This window comes from Alligator mississippiensis, chromosome 2 (genome assembly GCF_030867095.1).
Source record: "Alligator mississippiensis isolate rAllMis1 chromosome 2, rAllMis1, whole genome shotgun sequence".
Taxonomy (NCBI): Eukaryota; Metazoa; Chordata; order Crocodylia; family Alligatoridae; genus Alligator; species Alligator mississippiensis.
In genome coordinates this window covers 120,708,703-120,735,870 of record NC_081825.1, presented here as the reverse complement: position 1 = coordinate 120,735,870, position 27,168 = coordinate 120,708,703, and the positions used below count along the sequence as shown (strand labels likewise).

Sequence of the window (27,168 nt, the reverse complement as noted above, 5' to 3'; positions counted from 1 at the left end):
TACCTCATTGATCCAGATCTACCTTAGATAGGGATGCACCATTTTTAAACCAATCTATATGCCCTGAACTTGTTCTGTTATGGTTGTAGGGTAGTTTTTCAGTCGCTTATACTGGTTTATGTGCAATGTTTGTACCTGCCCTAAGACTCTAATTAATTTACTCTTTGAGTTATCACATGCATTCCAGAGTCACCACCACAGTTTTTAAATAAATGAGTTTAAGGGATCTAGAGAATTCAGTTTGAGTTTTGCTGCAATAAGGGCTTGCAGGACCAGTTCTTCTGGGTGTAAAAAATGAAAGAACTGAAATAGAAGAGTTAAATGGTTGCATGTAGCTCAGGTTTTTTTCCACTTTCCAGTCTGCACTTCCTTTCTGGCCAGTTACACAAACCAGAGGAAGTACCATGGTGAGAAAGATCCCACAAGGAGCTAGAAAAGGCTATACTAAAAGGAAAGGTTTTACTCAGTTAAATAAAAATGACCCAGAGGAAGACAGGTAAATGTTATCTTTGTTCAAAAGCTGGCTAAATCATGCAAGCTCACCAGTAACTAAATAATACTTCCTCTCATTGAAATGTCTGGTTTGGGTTTGTTATGCTGTACCATGGTACTGTAATTCTTTAACCTTCACTGACCTTTATTTCTTACTATATGCATTCTGAGAGTCACGTATACACAGTGGTTTTAATAACTTTATTGACTATTCTAAGGCAAACGGCACTCAGTAAGTTAAGGGATCAGGTTCTTGATTGTAAATACTATAGTTAAAGTTTATTGGCCTATCAGTACTCCTAGAGAAGCTGCATTACATACCCAGTCCTTTGTCCATTGAAGTTAATGGCATAGCTCCAGTTCAATTGCACCCAATTGACTGGGCCTAAGAACAGTCTTTCTAAATGACTATTAAATGTGCAACCTTTATAGTGTACAGTTTACAGTAAAAAGTTCTGTATAAAAAAGTTAAGCTCTGCTGCCTGCTGATATGGTGCCACCCGTTTCCTTTTGGATTAAGATATGCCACTGAAATCAGACAAACAGTCTTACTAATGCTATGTAGAATAGGACAATTACATATGACACTCCCATTAATGCATTCCTTAAATCACATTTGCCTCTTCACTACACTATCACATTGCTAACTCATAATCAGCATGATCCCTAAACCCAGATCTTTTTTCTGACATATAACCTTAGACAGATATTCACCAATTTGTATTTGTGCATTTTGTTTTTCTTGCCTAAGTGTAATAGTTTGCATTTTTATTATTAATCATATCTTATTGATTTCAAACCATTCCTCCTATTTATCAAGACATACAAAAAACTAGAACTCTTGGTTCCAAAACCTTTTATATATGATACCTTTTATATATATAAAACCTTTTATACCTTTATGATACCTTTTATTAGACCAACTGGAAAATGGCAAGAAAATTGTCCTTTTCTGCAAGCTTTCAGGATCAAAGTCTCTTCATCAGGCTCTGGGAAAAGTGTAGATGGTACAAGATCGTAAAAAGTCCCCATAGGTAGGAAATAAACTTCATTTTTGCACAGAGGGAGATGAAGATGAAAGGCTGTCCCTCTGGGTCCATGAGTGTGTCTTTGTGAGCTGTGTTGAGTAGCTCTTTGATGTGTTGATCAGGTAGAATTCCTTCCCTGGAGGTGTCAGGTGGCAGGCAGGGAGGCAAAAAAAACTTTCTTGTTGTTCTGCAAGACATTTTAAGTCATAATAACAGTATTTGAGTAGTCCAAAAGGCTGCCAGCTTGCTATCATCTACAAACAATATTTTGTAACTGTATTTCAAGTCCATCATCCAAGTTTTTAATGAAAATACTGAATAAAAGTGGTGTGACAGGTTCATGTCCCAGGAGTGGCTGTGATGCTCCTTGGTGGCCACACAATTCCTGCCCTGGCTCTAACTCTAGAGACCTCCTTTCCTCACCCACCACACCTTGGGTGTTATTATTTACTCTGAGGGAGGCTGCCTGAGGGTCTTAGAGTGGGCTTGCAGTTGTTTTTGTGCTGGGCTCCAGCCTTCTTGGCCTCTGCCCTTTTTTGCTATTTCTGAACCCTCTAACTATAATCTACTGACTGAACTGAGCTTCTGGGTCCCCAGCTTCTTGTCTCTCTGGCCTTCCAAACCCTTTGTCTATACCTTCTCTTAGGCTGCTGAGCCTTCCTGGGCGCTTTCTCTCTCTCTTTGCATCTATCTGTATCTGGGCCACAGGCCCTGTCTCTGGCCTTCTCCAAGCTTCAGGCCCTGTGGCCCCTAAGTCTAAGTCTTGCCGTTCTTGGCAGTTTGGGATCACCCCTCTTGGACTCTACAGAAACGCCCCTGTGGGTATCCTCAGTGCACCCCATCAGACACTATAGGCTTGTCCCTTATGGGTAGGGTCCTGAGAAAATTGTGATTTCGTGAACTGTGTGGAAACTGCAAAATTCAACCCACACCATGATTTTTAAGGGTTGCGAGTATAGGTGGAGGAACGCTGGGGCCAACAGGGCTTAGCACCCCCGAAATGCGGGGCAGTGGGTAGGGCTGCAGGGTAACCTGGGCATGGGCTCTAGGCAGCTGCAGCAGGGGGAGGGGCAGAGAAGGGGCATGCACAGACAGACACAGAGACTGCATGCAGTCAGATGGCATGTGAAGTACTGCCCACCTCAGCAGGCAAGTTGAGGAAGGGGAAGGAGTGTGGGGGAGGGAAGGGCCATGGGGGGTAGATCAAGGCCCCCCACAGTGAGGAAGGGAGTGGGGTAGAGGCAGAGGCTGGGGTGAATGGGGCCCTGGAGCGGGTGGTGGGATACTCAGAGCCCAGGCGGCTCATCCAGGGACACGGGGCAAGGGGTTTCTACTGCACGCACCTTGGGAGAGGCCCAGGGGGCAGGGGGCTCCCTGGATTTGTGCACGGGCCACAGTGGAGCCAGGCTGCCACTGGGCTGGGCTCTGCACCCTGCTGCTGCTGCTTTGGGAGCCAGCTCTGGGAGACGGCAGCAGCAGGCACATGGCTTTGCATGCAGCAGCTGGTTCCTGGGGCAGTGACAGCAGGGCACAGACCCCAGCCCGCAACAGCAGCCTGCCTCTGCTGCACCTGGCACAAAAATCCAGGGAGCATATGCCCCCTGGGCTTCTCCCGAGGTGCATACAGTGGCAGGAGCCCCCCTCCGTGCCCCTGGATGAGCTGCCCAGGCTCTGAGCATCCCACCGCCTGCCCCAGGACCCCATTCACCTTAGCCCCTACTTCTGCCTCTAGCCAACTCGGGGCCTCGATCTGCCCCCCCAACACCCTTTCCCCTTTCCCAACTTACCTGCTGTGGTAGGCAGTGCTCCACATACCATCTCACTGCTATCCTGGCTGTGTGCAGGCACCGTGTCTGTTTGCATGTGCCCCTCTTCCCCGCTACAGCCACCCAGAGCCCATGCCTAAGCTGCCCTGCTTCCCTACTGGCTGCCCCACATTTGGGGGAGAGTGGGGGCTAGAAAGTTGTTTTCAGTGTACTTTTTAATACACTTGTTTTACAAGGGAAAAGTGGTTTTTTGTTGATTTTATTTGATTTTTAGGACTCTTGAGCTCGTTGAATCTAGTCTTCCAGCCTTTAATGGAATAAGTAAGATGCATTAAAAATTCGACAGAGACTCCTGTCTTAAGTGCTTGTTGAGGCATGGTGCTGGAAGGTGCTTGATCCCTGGATAAAAGTGCAGGGGAATTACTAATGAGTTACACTGGCAGGTGGCCTTTGTTGCATCAAATGGGGATTAAAAAGGAGTCTTTCTCTACAGTAGAGGTTCTTCAGGGTTAAGCGTAGAAACAGCCATCTTAAGAGAAAAGTCTAGGCCAATGTTTATATTTCTACAGACACATCCACCCCAGAAGGAGAGTTTGTTTGGACTTCAGTTCATATCTGTGTATTTTATTAGAAGAGTGGGAAGGCCTCTTGCTCACAAGATGTGCAAATTGTATATAACATTTTTAAATAGTTGAATAAAAATCATATCCTAATTCAATTGTACAGGCTTAATTTCTTTTGTATTGTGATGTAAAAATCCTAAAAGATTTCCATTTTGTCTTTCAGGAAGACCTGATTTTCTAGTGAGAGAACGAAACAGACTGCAGAACTTCTTTAGAATATAACACCCCAGCCAAAAGTATACAAACTACCTCCCACTATTTTCTCACCCTCTACATTTTTTTTTTTTTTTTTAATTAAAGTTTCTTCTGCAGTTGGAAAAGGTTGCTGTTGTTTTGTGGTACCTGCCATCATAAGTACAACAAATTCCTGGGATAAAATAATGCGGTATTTTCTTGATGTGTCATCTATTAATGAATTCTAAATTACTAAAGTTTTCCATACAATTAAATAAGTTAGGAGATTTGCAGGACAGTGACTAAGATGTTCTTGCACTGTTTCTTCAGACTCACAAAAGCCAATTGTAAACTATTCCCTCACCATGTATCACACTGCAAAGTTTCTGATTTCTTTTTAAGAGCAGACTTTGTATATCAACCGGCTGCCACTAACTTTAGCCATCAGCCACTATTGAGGCACGGTTTTATCTTTCACTAAAGGATTATCCCATGCCATTCTCATCAGATATAGTCTTGCCCATCCATATATTTATCACCTTATTTTTAAATGTCTCTCCCCTGGTTATAACACGGACATTATTGTTGTCCAAGGTGATGATGGGATGGTCTATACAACTATGAAGACAATCTCCCAATAAGTTCTGGAAAAGATACACTCTCTTTGTGGTGGGTGCAGTTGAATCCTTTCTGTTCTCTTCTTTCGCCAGGAAGATATGAGTGGCTGGAGTGTTTTGTTCTATATATAGCTGGTTGATGTCAGCGGGATGCCAATCTCTTTGAAGAGGATCAGCCCCCAGTTTATCTCGGTACTTGGTACCATGCAGACCCAAGCACAAGGATAGAAACCACCCAGGACCAGGCGGGTCATCCCCATTCATAACTAACTCCAGAAACTTCATCAAAAGGGTTGGGATTCACTTTTTTTCTGCACCACAAAGCCTAACAATAGGGTAAGTGTACTGTTTCCTGAAATATTTTGGCACTGTTTGTCCTAACAAGCTGTCACATAGAAGTCATTTATGTGACACCTTGTCTCAGAAATAAAATTAAATGCTAATTTTTATGTAGTGGGGATTCCACTTTCTATGCTTGCTTAGAGATGCTAAAGCAAAAGCTGCCAAGCATTTCAAGCTCTTAGCAATTTTCCAGAATTTATTCATTTTTGAGAACATAAATCAAAGGTTTAACAAAAGACAGTATTTAAAAATCAATCATGGAATTAAATTAAAAAATAAAACCCATAAAATGTAGAAATGAGAAGACCCAGGCCCCCGCCATTGAGGTTATGCCATAGAGTTTGTGTAGCCAACATACAGCACATCCTTTGGGACTTTGTATCTTTGGGTAAGAGAAGGTATTTCCTGTCATCTGCTTGCAAGGAGCAATTGCGACTATTAAAAAGGCAGTATTTCCAGATGAGAAATAATCATATTTACCCTACAGTCTCTCTGAAGTGATGAAAGTTGACTGAATTGTGCATGCTGGCTCAATAATGTAAACATTTTTTTTTCCAGCAAGGAAAACCTCATCTGACAATCACAATGTTATCACATACTGCCATGGTTAAGGAGCGGAAACAACAAGCATCAGCCATTATGGATGAAATGCGCAGAAATGGTAGAGCTAAAAACTTGTTACTATATACTTACTGTCCCTCCAGCCCTCACTAATATTTCTTTTTAATCATACAGTTTAACTTTCTTACAGCTTTGTCTCTGGTGGGTGTTCTGCCATAAATAATATTGTGGAAGTATCATGCTGTCTATGGTAACTAATCCTTTTGTAGTTGTCTCTTTTCATTTGAAAGCTATTTTCAGATGAACAACTGTTGTGAAGGAATGAAGTAATCTAACAGCTGATGTACACTCTGCCAGGATAGCCTTTCAGAATATTATTTGGGGTTAATAACACGACTGGATTCTATTCTACAAGACAATCCATATATATGAAACATGCTTATTTGTCTATATCTTTTTCATGTTTTGCATTTCATTTTTATATAAAGAATCCAAATATTTTTATCAATTACTTATAATTCTCTTCCTTCCTCTTCTAGTTAGGTATTAGGATTAGTAACCAACCTAACCAGAACTTGTCAATCCTTTCTGATCTATAAGCACTGACTGATTTCTTAAAGCAGAAATTTTACTTTCCTGTTACTAATGAGGGGAATACAGACTACTATGAAAGGTCTAGCATGATTTTCAAGAATGGGTCCCTTAAGTTAGCACCATATTGTGAGACCCAAAGGGACTCCTAATTTAGGAGTATAAATCCCTTTGATTTTCAATGGTACTGTGCTTTTTGAAAATAACTTAGGTGCTTTTGAAAATCTACTTCATAGAAACTTAGTTAAGCACCTGGATAAGACACCTGATTTTCAGAAGCACTGACCAACAGGGCTGTGCAAAGCTTTGGTCCCTGATTCGATTCGGTGGAGATTTGGCCCAATTTGGTGGTCAAATCTCCAAATCTGAATTGAATCAGAGGACCTGTTAATCTCTCTGAATCAAATCAGAACTCTCCAAATTGATTTGGAGTTCAGAAAGATTTGGAGATTTTAACATAGACACACCTTGAAATGTTTTTTCTACATACCTCTAAGTACCAGGCGGCTCGTAAACACTGCAATGCTGGGGTGCATGGAGTGTCCCACAGAAGCACAGGGGCTCCCCAGTGTGCTCGGCAGCAGACCCAGAAGTGGACCAGAAGCACTTCTGGTCCACTTCCGGGTCCACTGGGGAGTGCACAGGGGCCATCCCCCCACCCCAACGGCTTGGCAACTGGTGCCTTCTGGGTCTGGAGGGGCATCTGGGATCTCCCCACAGCTGATCGCTGAGCCGGAGGGGCGCAGGGGGGGGCCCCCAGCACACTCCCCAGTGGACCCAGAAGTGGACTGATCCACTTCCGGTCCACTTCTGGGTTTGCCACCGAGCATGTGGAGGGCCCCCCGCACTCCTGTGGGATGCTTCACATGCTTCAGCATCACAGTATTCACAAGCTGCGCTGGTACATTCAGGTATGTAGAAAACACATTTAAAGCTGTGTCTATGTCCGAATTACTGATTCTCTGAATTCTTCAGATTCGGATTTGGCCAAATTGAATCAGGGACAGTGATCTGAATCAACGAATCGAATCACTGTCCCTAATTTGGGCTGAATCCAAATCCGAATCAAATAGGGCCCACTTTGCACACCCATACTGACCAGCCCATATCATATCATATCATATCAGTAGGAGTTGCTAAAATACTTTTTAAATTCAAACTTCTTTTGGATTTAGGATATAGCACTAGAATATACTTCTGAAAAATTTGCTCCTATATGTCTTGGGCTGAACTTTATATCTATTTACTGATAAATCTGATTCATAGGAATGTCGGCTTGGGCACTTGCTATATGAGTTAAAGGAATCTGTTAGTCTAAGTGCCTGTTTTTGCCTATTCTGATACGTTCATGGGAATATTTCTATTGCCTCACACAGAAGAGATTCCAACTCTACAGGAGGAGCTGTGTAGAATTCAACTGCTTTTAATTTTTCTCAGAATTACTTGGGATAAATAACTCTTAGACATCCCTATCACTTGTGGGTACTTTAAGCAGCTTCCTTTCCCTCCTTTAAATTTCCATTTTAAGCACACTTCTTTTACAACCTCTTCTGAAGTTGCTGTCCTCACTGACCTTGTTTACATTCTTTTGCTTTTGTAAACCCAAGGATTGTCTAGCTTGTAAGCTCTTCTGGGTAAAGTTCCTGGCACTCAAATGGTGCATTACTACTACCACTAATAAGAATAATAATGAATTATTATTCACCATCCTGAAAATTTCACCCAACCCCCCTGAAAATTATTTGAGTTGATGAAGAATTTGTGCTGTTGTCGAGTACTTGCTTCATGCTTATCTATAATCTGTCCTGTTCTCCTTTATCTACTGCTATACACTACTAAATGCTCTGCAAAATTAGAATTATTTGTGCTTATATGTACACTAACTGATCTGTGGTCACTGAAGGCTGGGCTGAGCCTTTAGACATACAATTTTTTTAAAATTCTTCTTTGGATGTGTGGTACTTCAGAGGCTAAAAAAAGATTTAATAAAATGGAGGGAGTGCTTCTAAAAGACTTTGAAATCCCCTGATGTTACTCAACTGGCAAAAAGAAGAATTGAACACATAATTTGACATGGTTTATCTTGGCATTGTAATTTTTTTTTTGTATAATGGTCATCAGTACATTAAGAAAAATGTCTCTGTTTCTGATAATGAATTATTCTGCTTAACATACAAAACTGAAAGGCCCTATTTTGCTTTTATTTTTTGTTAGCCTGAATATTATTTCTAGTGTGTAAAATAATGCTTATTCAAAATGTTCTATCATTAAGATACCTCATTTAAAATGTTCCAGATACATATATATGGTGTTTGCTCAGAGCTAATTTTAATAGGAAACCCAAATATGGCCATGAAAAAAGCACCAGTGAGATACATTTTGCCCTTAGCTGTGTATGATTGTCTTCCTTTGCCCTCAGAGGATTCATAAAGAGTGAGGAGTTACTATATTTGAGGCCAAAATATGATATGCTTCCCTATATGATCGGGATAGAGGTACTACATAGTTTGTGCTGCCTTTTCTGAAAAGAGACTCTGTTATACCATGTCGTTCCAGGTCAGTGACAGTATAAACATTTTCCTCAGTTTGAGTTAGCCCCATAAATTCAGCCCTATTAAATTAATTAGGATTATTTGAGTTCATGTAAAACAGTCTGAGCCAGAAGAAATAAAACAATGGGTTTTCTTAAAGTTTAGCTTAAATCATGTTTTGAGATGCATGTTCCTATATAAATGTTCACTTTGCAATTACCTAAGAAGGCAATCTAAAACTTCAAATTTGGTGGGAAAATGGATTTTGATCTGGATTTCGATCTCCACGTTCATTAGGCCTGTGCAAAGCAGCTAGTATTCACTTCAGAGTCGGATTTGGCTGATTCGGGGGACAGGAATCAATTTGGTGATTCGAATCGCTCTCCTGATTCAATTTGGTCGAATCTGATTTGGAGATTCGGGTACTGCCAAATCTCTGAATCAGGCAGGCCCATCCCCTGCCCGCTGTCCCAGTCCAGCAATGGCTGCCCCAACTGCCCCAGCCACCGGCACTTGTTTAAAAAAAGTCCCAACTAAGCAGGTGCTGCTGGGTAAGGGGGTAATCCCCACTACCCCACACTGCATGGGGGCTCTATATGAGCCCCCCAATCCCCCCCTGTACCCTCAGCACCTCTATGGCTATCCTGCCTGCCCCAGCTCCAGCCCTTTAAGAAAAAAAAACAAGAAAAATCCTGCCAGCAGGGGGAGATACTCACTGCCCCTTGCCATAAGGGGGGTGCTGCACAAGCCCCCCCAAGCTCCAAGGCCACTGCAGGAGCAGTGAATCCCAGGGTTTTTCTCTGTTGTTTTTTCTTAAAGGGCCAGAGCTGGCCCAGGTGGGGCACCCATGGTGGGGCTGGGTAAGTGGGGGGGGCTGCCCCATGCAGTGTTGGGCAGTGGGGGGCAGAAGGATCATCCCCCCCTACCCAGCAGCACCCAGTGAGCACTGGGGCTTTTCTTTAAAGGGCCTGGACCTGGAGCGGGTGGGGCAGCCATGGTGAGGGAGGCTGGGGAGCGGGTGGGGGTCGGGGGGGGCTAGGGGAGCAGGCAGGGGATGGGGCCTGGCAGATGTCCCCCCCCATGGTCCCCTCCTCTCTCCCTCAGCCCTCCCTCCCCCACCCCCTACTTACCAGCTCTGACACCAGCTGCAGCTCCCTGCTGCAGCCACCAGGGACTGCCCAAATCACTGAAGCTCTCCAAATCTTTTCTGAAGATTTGGAGAGCTTCGATTCAATTTGGACCGTTTAATTGGTCCCCTGATTCAATTTGGATTTGGAGATTCAGCCACCGACTTGGGCCAAATCTCCTCCAAATCGAATCACCACTCAAAGCTTCGCACAGCCCTAATATTCATCTCCATAGTTTTGTTTTGACCTTTCAAAAAGATAAAAATATTGCCCCTGATATTTCATTTCTTTCCCTAACAACTGACTTTTCAAGCTTCACCAAAACTCAGAAACTTGAATTGTTTACTTTCTGGCTTTTGCGTCATTACCAGCACTACCAGCAATAAAATGCTGGCAACTGGAATCTACCTAACAATTCAGTTTTACTGCTTGAGTCAGAAAACAGCTAAGTTTTACTGCTTAGTCCAACAAAGTTATATTGGTTCAGAGTTGTTAACATGAGTAAAAACTAATAAAAATGCATTTTGTTCAGTAAAATGAGCAGCTTTGGCTTAGGGAGTAAATTTAGTGCATTTTAATTTCAATCCCTGTTTTAATTATAGCACTAAACAATAGCATGGTAGGATAAGAAGAGAGGCTCAAAGTCTCTGTATAACTGTCATATGAGAGGAAACAGAATTGTTAAGCTAGGAAGCCTGTCAGTCCTACACCAGTGCTTCAAATCTGGGCTAGGTTAGTAATGACTGCAAATCAATAGATCTTTGGTGGATTGTACAGTGTGAGTTTGCATTGTCATTCAAGTTTCACACCACAATATACTCCAAGAGTTACTGACATCTTTTTTGTTCTCTCAAAGCAGTAAATGGTTCTGGGAAATACTGGGTGCAGACAGAAGTTACGTTTTTCACATGATCAACCGCCTGAGAGAGCTCTACAGCTATGCCATGACATACTTGCACAGCTGCAGAGCACTTTTAAAGTGGCCAATTGTGCAAAAAATTAACCCTCATCAAATGAGGTATCAGATGAAGGTGCTCTACTTTAGAGTGCTTTAGGGAACTTGTGTTTCCTAGGGTTAATTTTTCATGTGATCAGTCCAGCCCCGGGCTGTTAGCAGGAAGAGAGAGGGGAGTGGGAAGCCAGCAACAGCGAGCTGCTGGCTGGGGTTTTCCCAGCCTGAGCTAGGGAAGGAGGTGGATAAGAACCCCTCCACCTTGTGCCCCCCCCTTCAACAACCCTGCCAGCTCAGGCTGAGAAACCCCTAGCCAGCAGAACAACTGTCAGGTCAGGGGGGCACTTTAACTCATGGCACTTTAGGTAAAGTGCCATGAGTTAGAGTGGAGGCCCGCACATCTGTCAGCACCCACTGCAATCCCTTCACCTTTCCTAAACTCTACAGTTGAGGATGGCAGGACACGTGGCAGAATGATGAAGTAAGTCATCATGGGTGACTGGTGCCTCTTGAGTCTCGGGGGAGGTATCAGCAGAAGCCAGCAGTGGTGGGGACGGAGCTGGTGACCACCCGCAGATGCCACCGGTGGCGGTGGGGATGGCTCTGTTGAGGGGGCATGTGCCCCTCCATGCCCCGCCGTATCCCCCCTACCAGTCACCTATGGAAGTCATGTATTATTCCTATTACTTTCCTGGTCTGTCAAGTACTGATTTCAGTGCCAAGGGATAAATGAAAGTAGAGAATAGTTTCATATTTTTTAAGATATGAGGAAGTTGAATTTAATCATAAAAATAAGGAAAAACCTCGACCCCTTCATTTAAAAAAAAAAATCCATACAGTGTTTTTCTAAGGAAGTTGTTGAAATCTGTTGGGTTACCCTTTGGTCACCTTTAAATCTAGCTTCTAGTTCTATGTAATATCTTAAATGTATTCTTCAGTAGTTACATGATTAACTGTCTTTTGTGGGTGGTTATAGATTCTTATTTAAGATTATAGGACAAATATATATTATCTGAAATTCATGATTAAAATTTATAATCCAGATGAAGATATTTAGAAGATTTTAAACTGGGGGATTAAAAGGGGATTAGTGGGCAAATGCAGCAGGAAATATATAAATCATATTTAAATGAAATCTGTTATGATTTTAAGAACAGCTAGAGGAAGAACTTGGCAGAAACAGAGAAGGAAGGTTAAGATAAAAGGCTAAGATCAGGATCGAAGTAGGAATTATGCCTGCAGATTTAATTTACAATGTCACTTCATGAATTTTTAAGTTGCATGTTTAGAATTATGCCTTCCAAATTCCTATAAACATTTTTCTTCTCATCACTTCCATTGTGCTGACACCAAAGAAATCCCTCTGCACATCATTAGAACAGACAATAGATTAGATTTTAATTGGCAGAGGATTCAAATGAATCTCACACCTATATTTCTGGGAACTTGCACAGACACATGACCTGGCCATACCACTATAGGTCATGAAGTACTTTTGTCTCTAGCAGAGTTAAGTGCCAGTACTGAACAGAGATCAAGGACAGTACATATCTGTGGGTAACAACAGAGCCCCAACAATTATCGTTCAGTATGGAACAGATACTTATGAGAGGATTGGGTATGGCGGCAAATAACCCTTGTTACCCTGTTCCCCAAAATTTCAACACAGGCAAAGATCTAGGCACTGAAGAAAAACCTGAGAGAAGGGAAATTTGCTTTATATGAAAATGGTACTGGCCCAACCAGTAATTCTTAAACCAGCCTGATTTCTTAGTTTACCCAAAACTCACATCCAAACAACCCAGACCTTGAGATGTAGGGGAATTCTAGGTGGATTTTTTGGTTAGTAGCCCAATAAATGGTTCAGACTATTTTTATCATGGTGCCTAAAAATTACTACTATCTGGCATTGGGCAAGGAGTGGGCAAGTTGAGACATCTTTCATGCTAAAGTCTTAGTTTCAGTGTTCCGTTATAAATAAAAGGAAGGTGTCTGGTTGTTCATATTATTTTTAATGCAGAAGTGCCTGTTCCTGTTCCTGATATAGCTGGTTTGATCCAGCTCCAATTAAACCATCCGGAAAAATTCAGTTGACATCAGTGGGAGCAGAAAAAAGCCAACCCAGATGCAAGTCCTGTGCCTACAAACTTATCTCCGTGAATTGAGTGGAAATGCACAATCAGAGCATCATGGAGCAAATATTTAATATGTCTGCATCATTTAGAAGATGTTTTCCAGAATGTCAAGATTTTGCCTTGTTCTCCAGCAAAATTAAGGCTACCTTAAGCTAATGAAACTCTGAAGGTACATATAAACAGTCTCATTATTTTTTCTGCTCTCATTTAATATGAAGTGTCACCTCAGATACCTACTGCAGCCTATGATTTAAAATGTAATACAAAATTAAGATTGGTCTTCTGTGCAGACACCTTGGAAAAGTTACATACATTAAATATCATACGTATTCTTACACAAGTTGAATGGTGAAAATATTGTAGAACATACAAACACTTAAAGAAATAACAGTTTACTTCAAACAAACACTAAAATATCACATTGTATGAGTATAGCAAGGAATCAACCTCAGCAGTTTTGAATTGCATATTGTTGCTTCATAGTTTTTCCTGACTCTTATAAGCTCCTAAGAAAATGATTGAATTATTACAATGATGAGTATGAATTATGATAAATGACAGTAGGAGAAGATGCTTAATGCTATTGTATTTTATTGGGTGATCTAATTACGAAATCTGACAAAACCTACTTTCCAAATTCTGGCAGAAAGATATTAATTAAAAAAAAATAGCTAGCTGCTATGTTGAAGATGTTGTATAGGATTCTGAGAAAGTATTTTAAATTGACAATTCCAGACAACAGAATTCTCCAGATCCTTGTCGGGAGGCTCAGTGCCAGCATCCCAACTTCCAGAACTTCACTGAAATGACAGGAAAATGTATGCATGTCTCTGTTTCAATGATTTTCAACCATGGTTCTATGAGATCCTTTCAAGGATGCTACACAATATTAGGTGTGCAAATACCTACACCCACAAGATAAACCCAGAGATTTCCAATAGGAATCTGTAGTGTCAGACACATCCTGACCTATTGTGGTCTTTCTCAGTTCTTTGCAATAGAAGAATTGTTATATGATTTTTCCATAGTCTAGAAATGAATGAAAGCTAAAACCTGGCATTTTCTGAGGGGTGCCTTGAGTCTAACAAGAGATGCCTTGAGTTTAACAAGATTGCAAACCACTGCTCTATATGCATAGTCTTAATCTCATCACCTCTTCCCCTATTTATGCATATCTTTTCCAAATCGCCTTGGGAGATCACTGCATTGTGAAAATGAACCTTCCCTTCTACCCGGCTGCCCCCGCCCTCTCCTCCAAACAGGAACCTTAAGTGAAAATGAATGCAATAATTACATTTCCAGGGCTTGTTCATCTTTGAGGGTTTTTTTACTTTTTATTTTATGAGAATTTTAAGCATATTCTAAAGTAATCATGACAAGATAATGATTTGTATGATGGTTTGAAGAGGGAATTAATCATTTGAAGCATATTTTATTTCATTTTTAGGTCTCTCATTTTTATAAACATCACCTTTATTTTAAAATTATAACCATATTAACAGACATTAACCTCTGTTACAGTACAAAGTTTGCCTTAAATTACTAAAAATCTGAACATGAATTCAGATTAATAAAACATCTGAATATTGATGAGGAAATTATTTTACATAAACAGAAATAGAAAAACAAGTGTAAAATGGATTAAGTTATTTATCTATCTAGTCCAGGCAATATACTGATTTATGACATACCCATTCCCGAGATATTATAGTCAATCAGTCTTGGCACTGACTTCAAAGGGATAAGGATTTACTGGCCATTGGGACTGAAGATTTGGTTTTCAGAAGAGCTGAGCACCCACATTTCTAAGTCGAGTCATTAAAAGCAATGAACTTTGAAAACTGGACCCTGAATAATTTAGGAGCTAGTTCCCACATACAGAACACTGCATAACTCTTTGGAAAAATAACTAAACAACTGATTTCACTAACATAGAAAGAAACATATGATATGATTTTATATACATGCAAAAATGATGTGTATTTCTTGTTAGACTTATACATGGTAAGAAAGAAAATGCAATAATAAGCATTTGAGGAAAGTAAAGAAAAGTATACTATGAGAGATGTGTTTGTCTGCTGTGTTTCAGAATCACTGAGCCTAGATCTTGGAAAGAAAGTCAGCATCCCCCAAGATATCATGGTAGAGGAATTATCAACACTCAGCAACAGAGGTGCAAGGCTATTTAAGAAGCGTCAAAGGAGATCTGACAAGTACACCTATGAAAACTATCATTATGTAACAAACAAGCCAAGGAACGTGAGTATTTTGTATTCATGTTTCTGAACAGTGAGTGTAGCCTGAGGTTATCATTTGCATGATACTGACTTCAAGATTTATCCACAGCTACAGGTCCAGTATGAAGCACAAAGTGGGCCATTTCTGTTTGGACTATTCTACAAAAGTAGAAGGTCCAGCTCTGAGCCTTGCCTTAAAGTCCCCGCAAACGGGACTACAAGATTTAAGGGCCTTGTATACAAAAGATTCACGTTCAAATCAGGCTCAGGTCAGGCGTGACCAAAAGTCATTACCATGTGGCAGTTGATTGGTGACTTCTGGATGTTGCAAAAATAAACTTCTTTCATTAATTTGATGATATCTGAGAGCTCTGAAGATGCAAAGTTCTGTGTTCCATGTACATTGGAAAGTGGTTTTACTGTATTTACTCCAATATACTCCTCGGACCCCGAGGGTGGTGGTTGACGGAAGTCAATCGTCATGCCCTGTGACCAGTGGGGTCCCCCAAGGCTCTGTCCTTGGACCCACATTGTTCAACATCTTCATTGATGATGTGGGCATTGGAGTTAGAAGCGGACTGGCCAAGTTCGACGATGACACCAAACTTTAGGGCAAAGCATCCACACCTGAAGACAGGAGGGCGATCCAGGCTGACCTGGACAGGCTCAGCAAATGGGCAGATGAGAAATTGATGGTGTTTAACACCGAAAAATGCAAGGTTCTCCACCTTGGAAGGAAAAACCTGCAGCATCCTTATAGGCTCAGCAGTGCTACGCTGGCTAGTACTACAGAAGAAAGAGACTTGGGGGTTATCATTGACCACAAGATGAACATGAGCCTTCAATGCGATGCTGCGGCTAGTAAAGCGACCAAAATGCTGGCTTGCATTCATAGCTGCTTCCCAAGCAGATCCCGGGACATCATTCTCCCATTGTACTTGGCCTTGGTGAGGCTGCAGCTGAAGTACTAGGTCCAGTTTTGGGCCCCACAATTCAAAAAGGATGTGGTGAAGCTTGAGAGAGTCCAGAGAAGAGCCACACGCATGATCAGAGGTCAGGAAAACAGACCTTACAACGACAGGCTGAGATCTATGAGGCTTTTTAGCCTGGAAAAGCACAGGCTCAGGGGGGATCTGATGGCCACCTATAAGTTTATCAGGGATGACCATCAGTATCTGGGGGAACGTCTGTTCACCAGAGCGCCCCAAGGGATGATGAGGTCGAATGGTTATAAACTACTACAAGACCGTTTCAGACTGGACATAAGGAAGAATTTCTTTACTGTCCGAGCCCCAACGGTCTGGAATAGCCTGCCATTGGAGGTGGTTCAAGCACCTACATTGAACACCTTCAAGAGAAAACTGGATGCTTGTCTTGCTGGGATCCTATGACCCCAGCTGACTTCCTGCCCTTCGGGCGGTGGGTTGGACTCAATGATCTTCCAAGGTGTCTTCCACCCCTAATGTCTATGAAATCTATGAAATCTATAAGACAACGTTTTTTTTCCTCAACCAGAATGGGGAGGAAAAGCCCCATGTCTTATATTAGGGGCAGACAATTACTTTGAGTGGAAGGCCACTTAACAAGGTTTGGTGAAGACATGGGCCCAAGGTTGTTTAAGCCCAGGGGGCCAGATTCAATTCTACACTTGGGCAAGCTGCAATGGTCCAGTACTTCGAAGCAGCCATAAACTATGCTTTCAACTAGTTAGCTCCTGAAGGAAATACGCTGCCTACAACTCCTTTCCTTACAGCTGTATGCTAGCCTAGCAGTAAAGGCTATGCAGATATTATTAATTCTGACTGCAGAACTATCAACCCAAACAAGAATTCATGCTGTCAGTTCTGTGGTTTTGCCATTGGAGGATTCAGTGTAGAGCAGTTGTCCCCATTCTGTTGCCCAACAATATGTGGATCCCTGGTTATATACACTATCTGCACAGATCTGGATAAAGGTACAGAATGAAGTCTCAAGGGGCATGTGTGTGTGACACTTTAAAGTAGGTTAAATGCTTTTGCACCTCTTTAAATGGTGTTTGTATGCATCAGCAGCATATCGCACATTAATTCCAGCTGCGGTAGCACGTTCGGCAGCATAATGCACCTTAAATGAATTTGGGGCGCAGCAAACTAAAACACCTCCGAGGAGTTTTAGTTTGCTGCCCTACAGCTGCAGAGTGAAGCACCAGGCTCTGTGAGGCTCAAGGGTTGTGCAAGCAGCCCATGCAGGCAGCCCAGCAGCAGCCCGGGAAGGCAGGCTCCAGTGAAGAAAAATAAAGTGGTAAGCCTGATCTTTCTCCCCCCACCCCCAGAACCTGCCTACCTGCATGAGCTGCGCGGGGACCTGGTCCTTCCCGTCATGGCTGTGGTGCCCTGTCATGGCTACAGTGCCCCCTGGGACCACCTGAGCTGGGTGCCTGTGAGCAGGTGCTGCCTGGGGAGGGGCTGCTGCTGCTTCAGAGGGAAGCACCAGCAACTCCCCAGCCCCACAGCCCAGAGACAGCTCCACCTGCTGGCAGCTTGCCCTCCCCTCCCTGCCACCGGAGAGGCAGGTAAGACACGGGTGTACACAACATGGGGGTCTACTTCACCCTAAATTGAAGCAGTATTTTTAAAAACCCACTGCTTCAATTTAGGGCCCCTGTTGTGTCTATACATGCCCTTTAGTTTTTGTTTTCCTCCCTTAGATTCCTGTTTAGGCAGCCCTTGTTTTGCCTTGATCTCCTTTGTACTTCATACTGGAGGGGGATGATCCTGCCCAGTATTATTATGTAACCCTTCTGCTGGGCAGTGGTCAGCAGCAACAAGGGCCAGGCTCAATTTTGGGTTAATAAATATATTTTAATTTGGCTCAAGCCCCGACCCAGACCACCTGGGAAAAACTAAATGAATTTCCAGGGTGTCTCACATGAATAAAAAGTCCCTCCTCACAAGCAGTGTAAACACAAAAGACATTTATTATGGAAAACAGAGGAAAACACCAAGTGCAATTTAAAACACCGCTAACTACAAGACATAGTCTAATAGGTTGCATTGCTAGGGGAAGCTGCTAGAGAGATGGGTCTTTCTGCAGTGACAGGTGCTCCTTGTTGCTCTTGGACGAATGGTAGCATGTCAATCTTTGCTCCCATGGAGAGGCTGTATGTGTATGTGGTGAGTGACTGCGGCTCCAGACAGCATGCATGTACCCCAAAACTTCTGGGCTGGATTATATGGCCTGCTAAATGAAACTGCAAGAAAAACTCCAAAAGGAGACAAGTTGATTAATGGCTACAGCCAGCCCAACCATACAGCTTGACTAGAGCAAAGGACCATCAAAAGAAACAAGGGGAAAGACCAGGCCTACCCTCTAGACCTGTGCTGCAGGCAGCTTGGGTCATAGCTCCACTGGAAGAAGAAAGCGGCAAACCTCAACCCTTGCCCAAACTGTCGGGATTAGAATCTCCCAGGTTTCAACCCTGTTTAAACTGCTAGGCCTAAGTCCTGGCCAGCAAACCCAAACCAATACTCTTTCCCCCAGTATTAATCCCTTAAAACCTCTAAAGAACAAAGGGGAAGAAAAGGAGGAGAGAGGAGCAGTGGCAATGCGTAGGGGGTGCACAAGAGTGCATGTGCACCCCCTGAGAGCACTAGTGCACCCCCTGACAGGCTGTGCTCCCTGCTTAGGTGACAGACAAGGCAGGACAGGCAGGAGTGCTGGTATCCCCCTGTGAGCACCAGCTGGGGCATGGGAGCACCAGATGAAGCACCGTGGCCACTTCTGGGAGCGCTGCAGCCGGTTCCTGATTTGTGAGTCTGGCCATAGGGGGATTCCCCTTCCCCCCACAATCACTGACTGGTTGCTGGGGGGGGGGCACATGCCCCCCCGACTAAGGTGGCGCCAGTCACCCATGGAGAGGAGTTCCCAGAGACTGGGACAATTCTTCCCCCCCTCCAATGTACTTGAGCTTCCCTTTTCGCTATCTGCACATTCCTTCTCCCTTGTGTTACAATTAAAATAATCTTTGTAATATTCCTTAGGACCATCATAAAACATACTGACCCAATCAAAAATCTTTCTTTTGTTTCAAGTATAAAAAGTATGTGTTTATTTTTCCAAGGAAATCCTACTCCAAGAAAACCTATATTTAAGTTTCTTTTAAAAGATGTGTCATAGCTAAAATAAGATACTGACTTTTTATGTGGTTCTGATTCTATATTTAAGCATCAATGATTAAGACTTTGGTTATTTCCTTAGAGATAATGATCTCAAGGGAAGGATGGAAAACTCAAGCCTATCATTAATATCCTAAACTGAAGTTGTTATAACTATTATACTATAAAAAATGTCACAAAAGTGTATAGATTTTTAAAATGGGTAATGAATTTTCAATGGCTCTACAGAGGACATCTATAGAAAATCAGTGCCTTACATAGTAGCCCATCAGATTGCTTGAGTCCTAGCTTGTGACCTAGGCAAGGAAGAATGATCAAATACATTGTTTATCAACCACTGGGTCATGACCCCTGGAGGGGGGCTCACAAAAGTAAATTTGGCATCACAAGGTATTGTAAATGTATTTATAATAAAAAACAAAGAAATTCTTGCTCCTCCATATCTTACATACTCTTTCACTTCAAGGGTCACATATTTTCTGTCAGTCTCTCAAAACATTTCCAAAACCGCAATGGGCATAGAGTTATTGTCATCGATACATTTTTCTCTACCTTTTACCATATGTATAAAGGGTCTGCAATTTTTTTTTACTTTAAATAAGGGGTGAATCATCTGAAAATACTTGGAAAAATGACCTACTGATCCAGATAAAGAAATTGGGATTCAAGTCCCAGCTCACTCAAAGTCTTCCTGTGTGTCCTTGGAAAAGTGATTTAGTGTATCCTGTGCCTCAGTTCCCATCTGTAAAATGGGAAAAACTGTTCATTCCCTCAACAGAGAATCACTAAGGATATTTTTCTGAGCAGATACTGTTAGTGATATTTGTTTCTATTCAAACGCAGCGTGGTGAACCCATACAGAGTGTTAAACTGGAAACAATGAGTGTGGATAGTGTCCAACAGCATGCACCAATGACACCTCCTAATACACCTGACCCCCGGAGCCCACCAAATCCTGAAAACATTGCCCCAGGTAAAAAACAAACTGAGGAATATGTGAAATGCACTGAGGACTCAGCTGTTTTATGATGCACAGAAGGTCTTTTCTTACATTATCATTAATGGACTATATACTAGTGATCAGCAAACTGATTCAGACAAGGTCAAACCTAATCTAAACCTTCAACTGGAATGCAAAGCAATGTAGTTTAAACACCTCATCTTGCGTCTTCATGTGCCTCTCCATTGTCTAGTTTCATAATGGAAATACCAGTATATTTCCATAATGGAAATACACTGAGAGACAGTTTTCAGATGTAAGATCTAATTTAGAAACAGCCCAATCTCCTGCCTAAATGTACTAGATAATTTTGGATAAACATGCAGGGTCAGGTCCTCAGATTCTATATCAGCATAACCCTTTGGTTTGGTCTTGCCACACTCAACTGCTTAATCTGCACCAAACTTGTCAATGGTCTTAAGGTCACCCACCATCATTTTATCACAGCCAAAATATAAGTCTGAAGTCATTGCAAATTTTAACTGAACCTTTTATATGGGAGTGGCTGAGAGGGGAATTTGGCTGTGAATGCAGATAATTTTTCTATTTATTTAAAGTCCTTCATTGCAAAAAGGCTATTTTATTTAAAACATTGAGCTAAAGGGAGGCCTTGTTTTGTTTCCTTTGAAGACTAGAGTTGACTGAATAATTTGTGACAAATAATTTATTCAGTGATAGAGTTCTCTTTCCTGTTTGTGAATTATCCATGAGCAGGCTGTGTTTTTTTACAAATTCATTCTTTGTTCAAAATTATTCAAAGCGTTTCTTGTGCAGACCTTTTCCAGCCGACATAAACTAGGTCAGTGCTACTCTATTAGCACTTGCTAAAACTCTGCATATCCACAAGCCAAACACAAAGCAAATGGGTGCAATCTGTTTCCATAACTGATACATAAGCTAAGTTCTTAAGCTGGTTGCATGCAGAATATATTCGCCAAAATCCTGACAGAGGCAGTAGATTTTAGATTTGCAAACAAAATTGTTTCCAATTTTGGAAACAAATTGTTTTTGAAGCATAAATAGAGGATCAGAAATCCAGTGGGTTAAAAAGTGAAAAAATACATTTTCCTCTTTTTGAAATTAGTATTTTAGATCATGTGCTAGGATAACTCCTGGTTGGTTTTCATACTATATTATATATTAAGGGCTAGCCTTTGCTCCTTTTACTGGTGCTATGTGGTATGTAGCCAGGAAAGCAGTCCCACTGGTCAAAAGACTAATTTGTGTAATATCTCAATACTGCTCAACTAGAGTAAAAGTGTCAGAATCTGCCCCTCCCAAGCTGGGGAGAGAAGGGGCCTGATTCTTACCTTCCATGAAAGGTGAAAGGCAGCAGAGAGGGAGGAATTTTTAGAAGCACTAAGGCATGATGAGCAAAAGTCCCATAGTAAAAGTGATAGGGCATGTGTCCCTAATTCCTTTTACTGCTTTGGAAAATCCAACCCAAAGGCTTATCTACAGGTAGAGCTGGAACATTTTAACTGAAGGTGACTTGGAGCCCATTTAATTAATCTGAGACAAAGGTTGGGTTTATGTGTTTCCTCCCACTTCTGCAAGTGATATATTCCACTTTGCTGTTCACTTCCTATCCCTCTGTAAGGGGGGGGAGGGGGGGGTCTATCATCATTCTTATATGTAACATTGGATTATGGTATGAATTCATTACTGTCTTTAATTGTACTTGAGATACTTGAGACAAAGGTATAATGTAATGATTTGTTTCTGTTAAGGATATTCTGGACCACTGAAAGAAATTCCTCCTGAAAAGTTCAACACTACTTCTGTGCCAAAATATTATCAGTCGCCCTGGATAGAAGCTATCAGAAATGACCCAGAGCTGTTGGAGGCTTTATACCCTAAACTGTTTAAGCCTGAAGCAAAGCCAGAGCTGCCTGACTACAGGAGCTTTAACAGGTAATTCAGGGAAGAGATTGAATTATATAGAATGGTAGATATTTATATAAACTGGAATATTTTCACCAAACTATAAGGAAAGAAAGTAATGAACACAGACAAGCAATTGCATACGTTCACACACAGAAACACAAACACATGCACACACAAAGACTAAAAATATCCCAGAAAACTTTAACAGAGAAATAAGTCTTACGGTTACAGTTCCCAAGCTATGTTCTAGAGGAATGTCATAATAAAGACTAGGAAATAATGAAATAAAGTGGGAAAAGTAAGAGAAGGAAACAGCATCCAATGGGAAACATCCTGATGGAAAGCACAAACTACAGCAAGTGAAGTCTTCCCAATTACTTCTGTAGGTACTGGATCTGGTCTTAAATGAACACTGTGCACAGGGCACTTCCTATTAGAATTAGGTTTACAATAGGAAGCATCACATTTCCTTTTTTCCAAAACATTTGTATTCTAGGGTGTGATCCTGCAAAGAGCTGAGCACCCCTAATTCTTCTCAGAAACCTGGGCTGGCTGAGATATGACACCCTTAGCAAAAAGTGTTTAGCCACTAGCTGGATAAAACATATCATTGTGCTTACCTCACCATCATCTCTGGAAACATCTTCATGGATAGCAATGTAATGCTGTAAAATAGGGTCATAAAAATAAAATTAGGCCCCAGGTACAAACTGATGTGTGTTCAGTACAATGGGAGCTGAATAAGAAGTTATGTACACAGTAAGTAGTGCTTTGAGGCTTTCAGTGGAAGCTCTTGATATGTTGACACTGGTTTGAAATATTTTTGGAAACTTTAAAAACATCCAAACTTTGTCTTTTACTTTTATTCATAATATACACAGTGTCTTCATTATTATTAAACTCACAGATGTCTTTTTCTAAATGATCCTTCTTTGCCTCTGAGTGAGTAAGGCAAGTCAAGCAAAAGTTAAAAAAAAAAAAGGAAAACCCAGAAAACAAAAATCCTGGACAGGTTGCAATCTGTTGGAAAATGGGAGTTAGTAGAAAAGTAAACCCATAGGAAAAGGCTAAGACCATTCAGTGGCAATGCGTAGGGGGAGCATGGGGGTGCACGTGAACCCCTTGAGAGCGCCAGTGCACCCCCTGACCAGCTGCACTCTCTGCTTAGGCCTTAGTCACGGGATGCAGGCAGGAGCACCAGTCAGTAAGATCAGCCAAGGGGGGGCCCCGGTCAGCAGCCCCTGGTCAGCAAGATCGGCCAAGGGGGGACTTCCCCCCCAGGTCAGCGAGATTGTCCCCTGCCATCAGTGAGATTGCTGACTGGTCGCTGGGGGTGTACATGCCCCCCTGACTAAGGTGGCACCAGTTCCCCATGAGACCATTTATTCCATTCTGTAACATAGAGGTAAGCAGATGGGCTGAATTATGAGTGCAAGGAGAAAAAATACCACTCAGTGAGTGCATCTACACAAGATGTTTACTGTGTAGTAGACTAATTAGCTCTGCAGTAAATGTTGCGCATCCACACATGCGCCCCTATTAGGTTGGAGTAAACTAATTAACTCTGCAACAGGAAAGTAATTCTATTTACAAAGCAAAAAACTCAGCAGCACTGCACATGTAGATGCTGCCCCGGTTCGCTGGGGCACAAGGGTGCTTCAGTATGGGGACTGCTGGATGGCTAGCCCTGCACTGAAGCACCCTCATGCCTCAGCCAGCCGGGGCAGCATGTTGAGCCAGAGGAGAGCAGCCCTGGGCTGGCAGGCTGACCTTTGGGGCCCCCTGCCAGCCAGGGTTCCTCCAACTTGGCTCAACATGCCACAGTCCCAGGCTCACATTCAAATGGCACGCCTGAGAGCAATAAATTCCAGTGCAATAAGTTCTGGAGTTTATCTCTTTGCATAAATTGCACATGTAGATGTGTCCAATGGCGATCATAGAGGACATTCCAGTTTTCTGCTACTCTGTCCTCTATTGATATGAAACCCAACACCTTTATGTCCTCTATTTTTCTCCTCAAGAGAAAAATAGAGGACATCAAGGCATCCAGTTTCATATCAATAGAGGACAGAGGACAACTGGACTGTCCTCTATGATGGCCACCCTAGCATCATAACAGCGCAGCAGAGTATCCTCTGGTTCTTTCTACAACTATGTGCATTGCCACATGAACAGATAACTCTCTGTGTAGCATGTTTTCCTCAGAAAATGAGGCAATAGGCATGAATCAGAGAGGTGATGTGACCACAAGAACAACAGCAGCACGGTTTCAGGACTATGCTTACTAGCACTGAAGAAAAACCTGATCTACACTCATATACAGAGGGAGAGACCGCAACTGAGTCAGCTCTGATGCCATCCCTGGGGAAGGCAGAGGTGAGGAAAAGCATAGGGATGTCATCAATATAGACATGTGGTTTGATATCTGACTGGTACCCAGTGGCCTCTTCAGTCCTCTCAGAAAGCTTAAGGTCTATCCATTCCCCATTTCCCATCAATAAGAATGTGTTTTTCTGTGCAGATGACACACTGGAACTACAAGTCATCAACATTTGTGCATTTTTTTAGGGAATATGCACCGTTTTATTCATTTGTACCAGAAGAGGGTCAATATTATATATAATAGTTCTTGTAACATTTGAAAACTGCCACTGAAATTTAAGTTTGGGTTTTATATTTGATCCAGACAGAGGAATGGATAAATTCAAAATGCCATGCAACAACAACATAATCCAACCAAATTCTGAAAAAAACCCATATCCTTATTGACAATGAATAAATGAAAAACAAAAGTCCACGTAATATGTACAATACCTTTGTACAAAGGGCTAACTACTCAGAGAGATTTGGGTGGTATGACACCTAATTTTTAGGCACCCAACTCCCAAAGTGGAATACACAACTCCGAGGTAAGGTGCCGTGGTTTTCTATACAGAGCGTGAGAAAAGTTGGGTATCTCAGAATGGGATCCATGACAGCCAGCATGGTAAGTGGGAATTTGCCTAAGTCAGTCAATAGGAAATACTAAAGCATGGGAGGAATTTAATTTCTATCGTTCAGGGGCCTCAGATTGAGAGCAATCTGGAATGAAGGGAGGTGCCAATCTGAGATTGGGATTCTCAGCCTGAAACCCTATTTTGGTTTATGTGTCTAAGTCATTCCTTTCAGAAACACAGCACAGGACATTCTTTTTCTTTTAACACACAGGTGGGGGAGAAGGTGATGCCCACTTTAGTCCAATAGTTCACTGGCTAGAGCAGTTGCACGGGATGTGGAAGACTTGGATTTAATATTCTCTTCAGCCTGAGGGGATGTCTCTCACTTCCCAAAATAAAGCCAGAATCATCCCTGTACTGGCAGTTCTGGAGTCAAGGACAACAACCCCTCACTATCCTTCTTGTGGAACCTATGAAAAGAATTCAAGATCCAATGGTCAAGGGCAGACAGACAAAAGGAATATAGCTCTTTAGCCCAGTGGTCAGGGCACTTGCCTGCACGGGGTCCAGCCCTGGCTTCCAGATCTGCTTATACATTTTCTCCCATGTCTGTTTAAGGTAAATTCATAGTCTCACAAAAGAAAAAAAAGCAGTGCCCCAGCAGGTTCTTGACTGCTTGGATCAGAGATCAGTACACTCACATGGGAGAAGGGAGACCTAGCTGCCAGTTCATGCTCCTAAAACTGCTTATTCAATTAGGATTGAAGCATCTAAGTCCTTTTGATGACCTGGGACAAAGTGTTTAGGAAATTCATTTCTGTAATTACAGTCCCGGGGAAAATGCAAATGATAAAATATTGAACAGATAATGACATCACTTTGTTAGCCAGGAACTTGGAGTTTCTAATCTCGCTATGTCATTCCAGGAAGAACTGTCTCTCAGTGACTGGTAATTCTGTGCCTAGCAGAACACTCACTGTCAATCAGGAGAGAATAAAAAGGGAAGTTGATATGAGCCTGATATAAATGGAGTGGTATCGGGATTCTTCTCAGATCAATCATCTAAACTAATTAAGATGACACTCTGGTTTTAGTAGCCAAATATAGGATCCTTCCAGGATTCCTTCCCTTAATGTCATTGTCAGTAGAATCCGTGTGACCTCAGTGGGAATTTTTCCTGACTAAGAAATGAGTAAGGAGTGTTGAATGAAACCCACATGCAGGAGACCTAAAATCAAAACTGTCTTAAAAAATGCATTTAAATAAAAAGGACTCAGAACTTGTGCTGATGTATACTATTTTCCCTTTCCAGTTATGTAGGGCCTGGTCTGAACCACACATCAGTCCAAGTTTTACAACTGACTGTAATGGGAATAGAATGAGATGTAAGGAATTGATACAGCTAATGGTCTAGATTTGGCTCAGGTTTACATGGAAAAGGATCAGCAGCCCTGGCAAGTCCACATAGGGGGAGGGTGTGGTAGTAAAAACAAAGCTGCAATTTCTTCTAGATTACGGGTTATTGAGAGCCAATAATGCTTTACAAGCATGTAATTCCTTGAAGGGTGTGTAACCAGTGTTAGTAGGGATATAAATCTGTAATATGAGATCAATTTAGTATCATCCCTCTACCACTTCTAATGGGTATCAAAATAGCATTTTAGGTGACATGCAAAACACTGCAGCAAGCTTGCATCTGACAAGCAGGTCTGACTGGTTCTGCCTCTTTGGATAGCCAAGTTCTTGCTCAGACTTCTCCCTCCACAGATTCTGTTGCTTCCAAAACACTGAAGAATCCAGTCCATCTGGATTGTGCTTTTTTCATTTGTTTACAAAGGCCCCAACCTAAGGTCCAGATCCTCAAGGGTATTTAGATGCCTAACTGCTATGTAAATGGAAAATTCCCATTGACATGTTATGATTAAATCTGGTTCATTGATAAGAAATGAAGTTAGGCATGTAAATAGCTCTTTTGAGTATGTGAGCAGAAGTGCTACCTGTATAGTGTTGAAGCA

The 27,168-nt window shown here is 42.1% G+C and overlaps 1 protein-coding gene across 1 annotated transcript in view; it reads left to right on the top strand.

The window, feature by feature from the left end:
- Positions 1–4,884: 4,884 nt before the first annotated feature.
- MYOZ2 (myozenin 2) overlaps positions 4,885–27,168 on the top strand; it is a 25,909-nt gene continuing 3,625 nt past the window's right edge. The window contains exons 1-5 of the mRNA XM_006259657.4: positions 4,885–5,036; positions 5,601–5,703; positions 15,029–15,198; positions 20,174–20,303; positions 22,061–22,244. Of these exons, the coding sequence (XP_006259719.1) occupies positions 5,628–5,703; positions 15,029–15,198; positions 20,174–20,303; positions 22,061–22,244 (560 nt within the window). The 5' untranslated portion in view covers positions 4,885–5,036; positions 5,601–5,627. The remainder of the gene's footprint in view (positions 5,037–5,600; positions 5,704–15,028; positions 15,199–20,173; positions 20,304–22,060; positions 22,245–27,168) is intronic.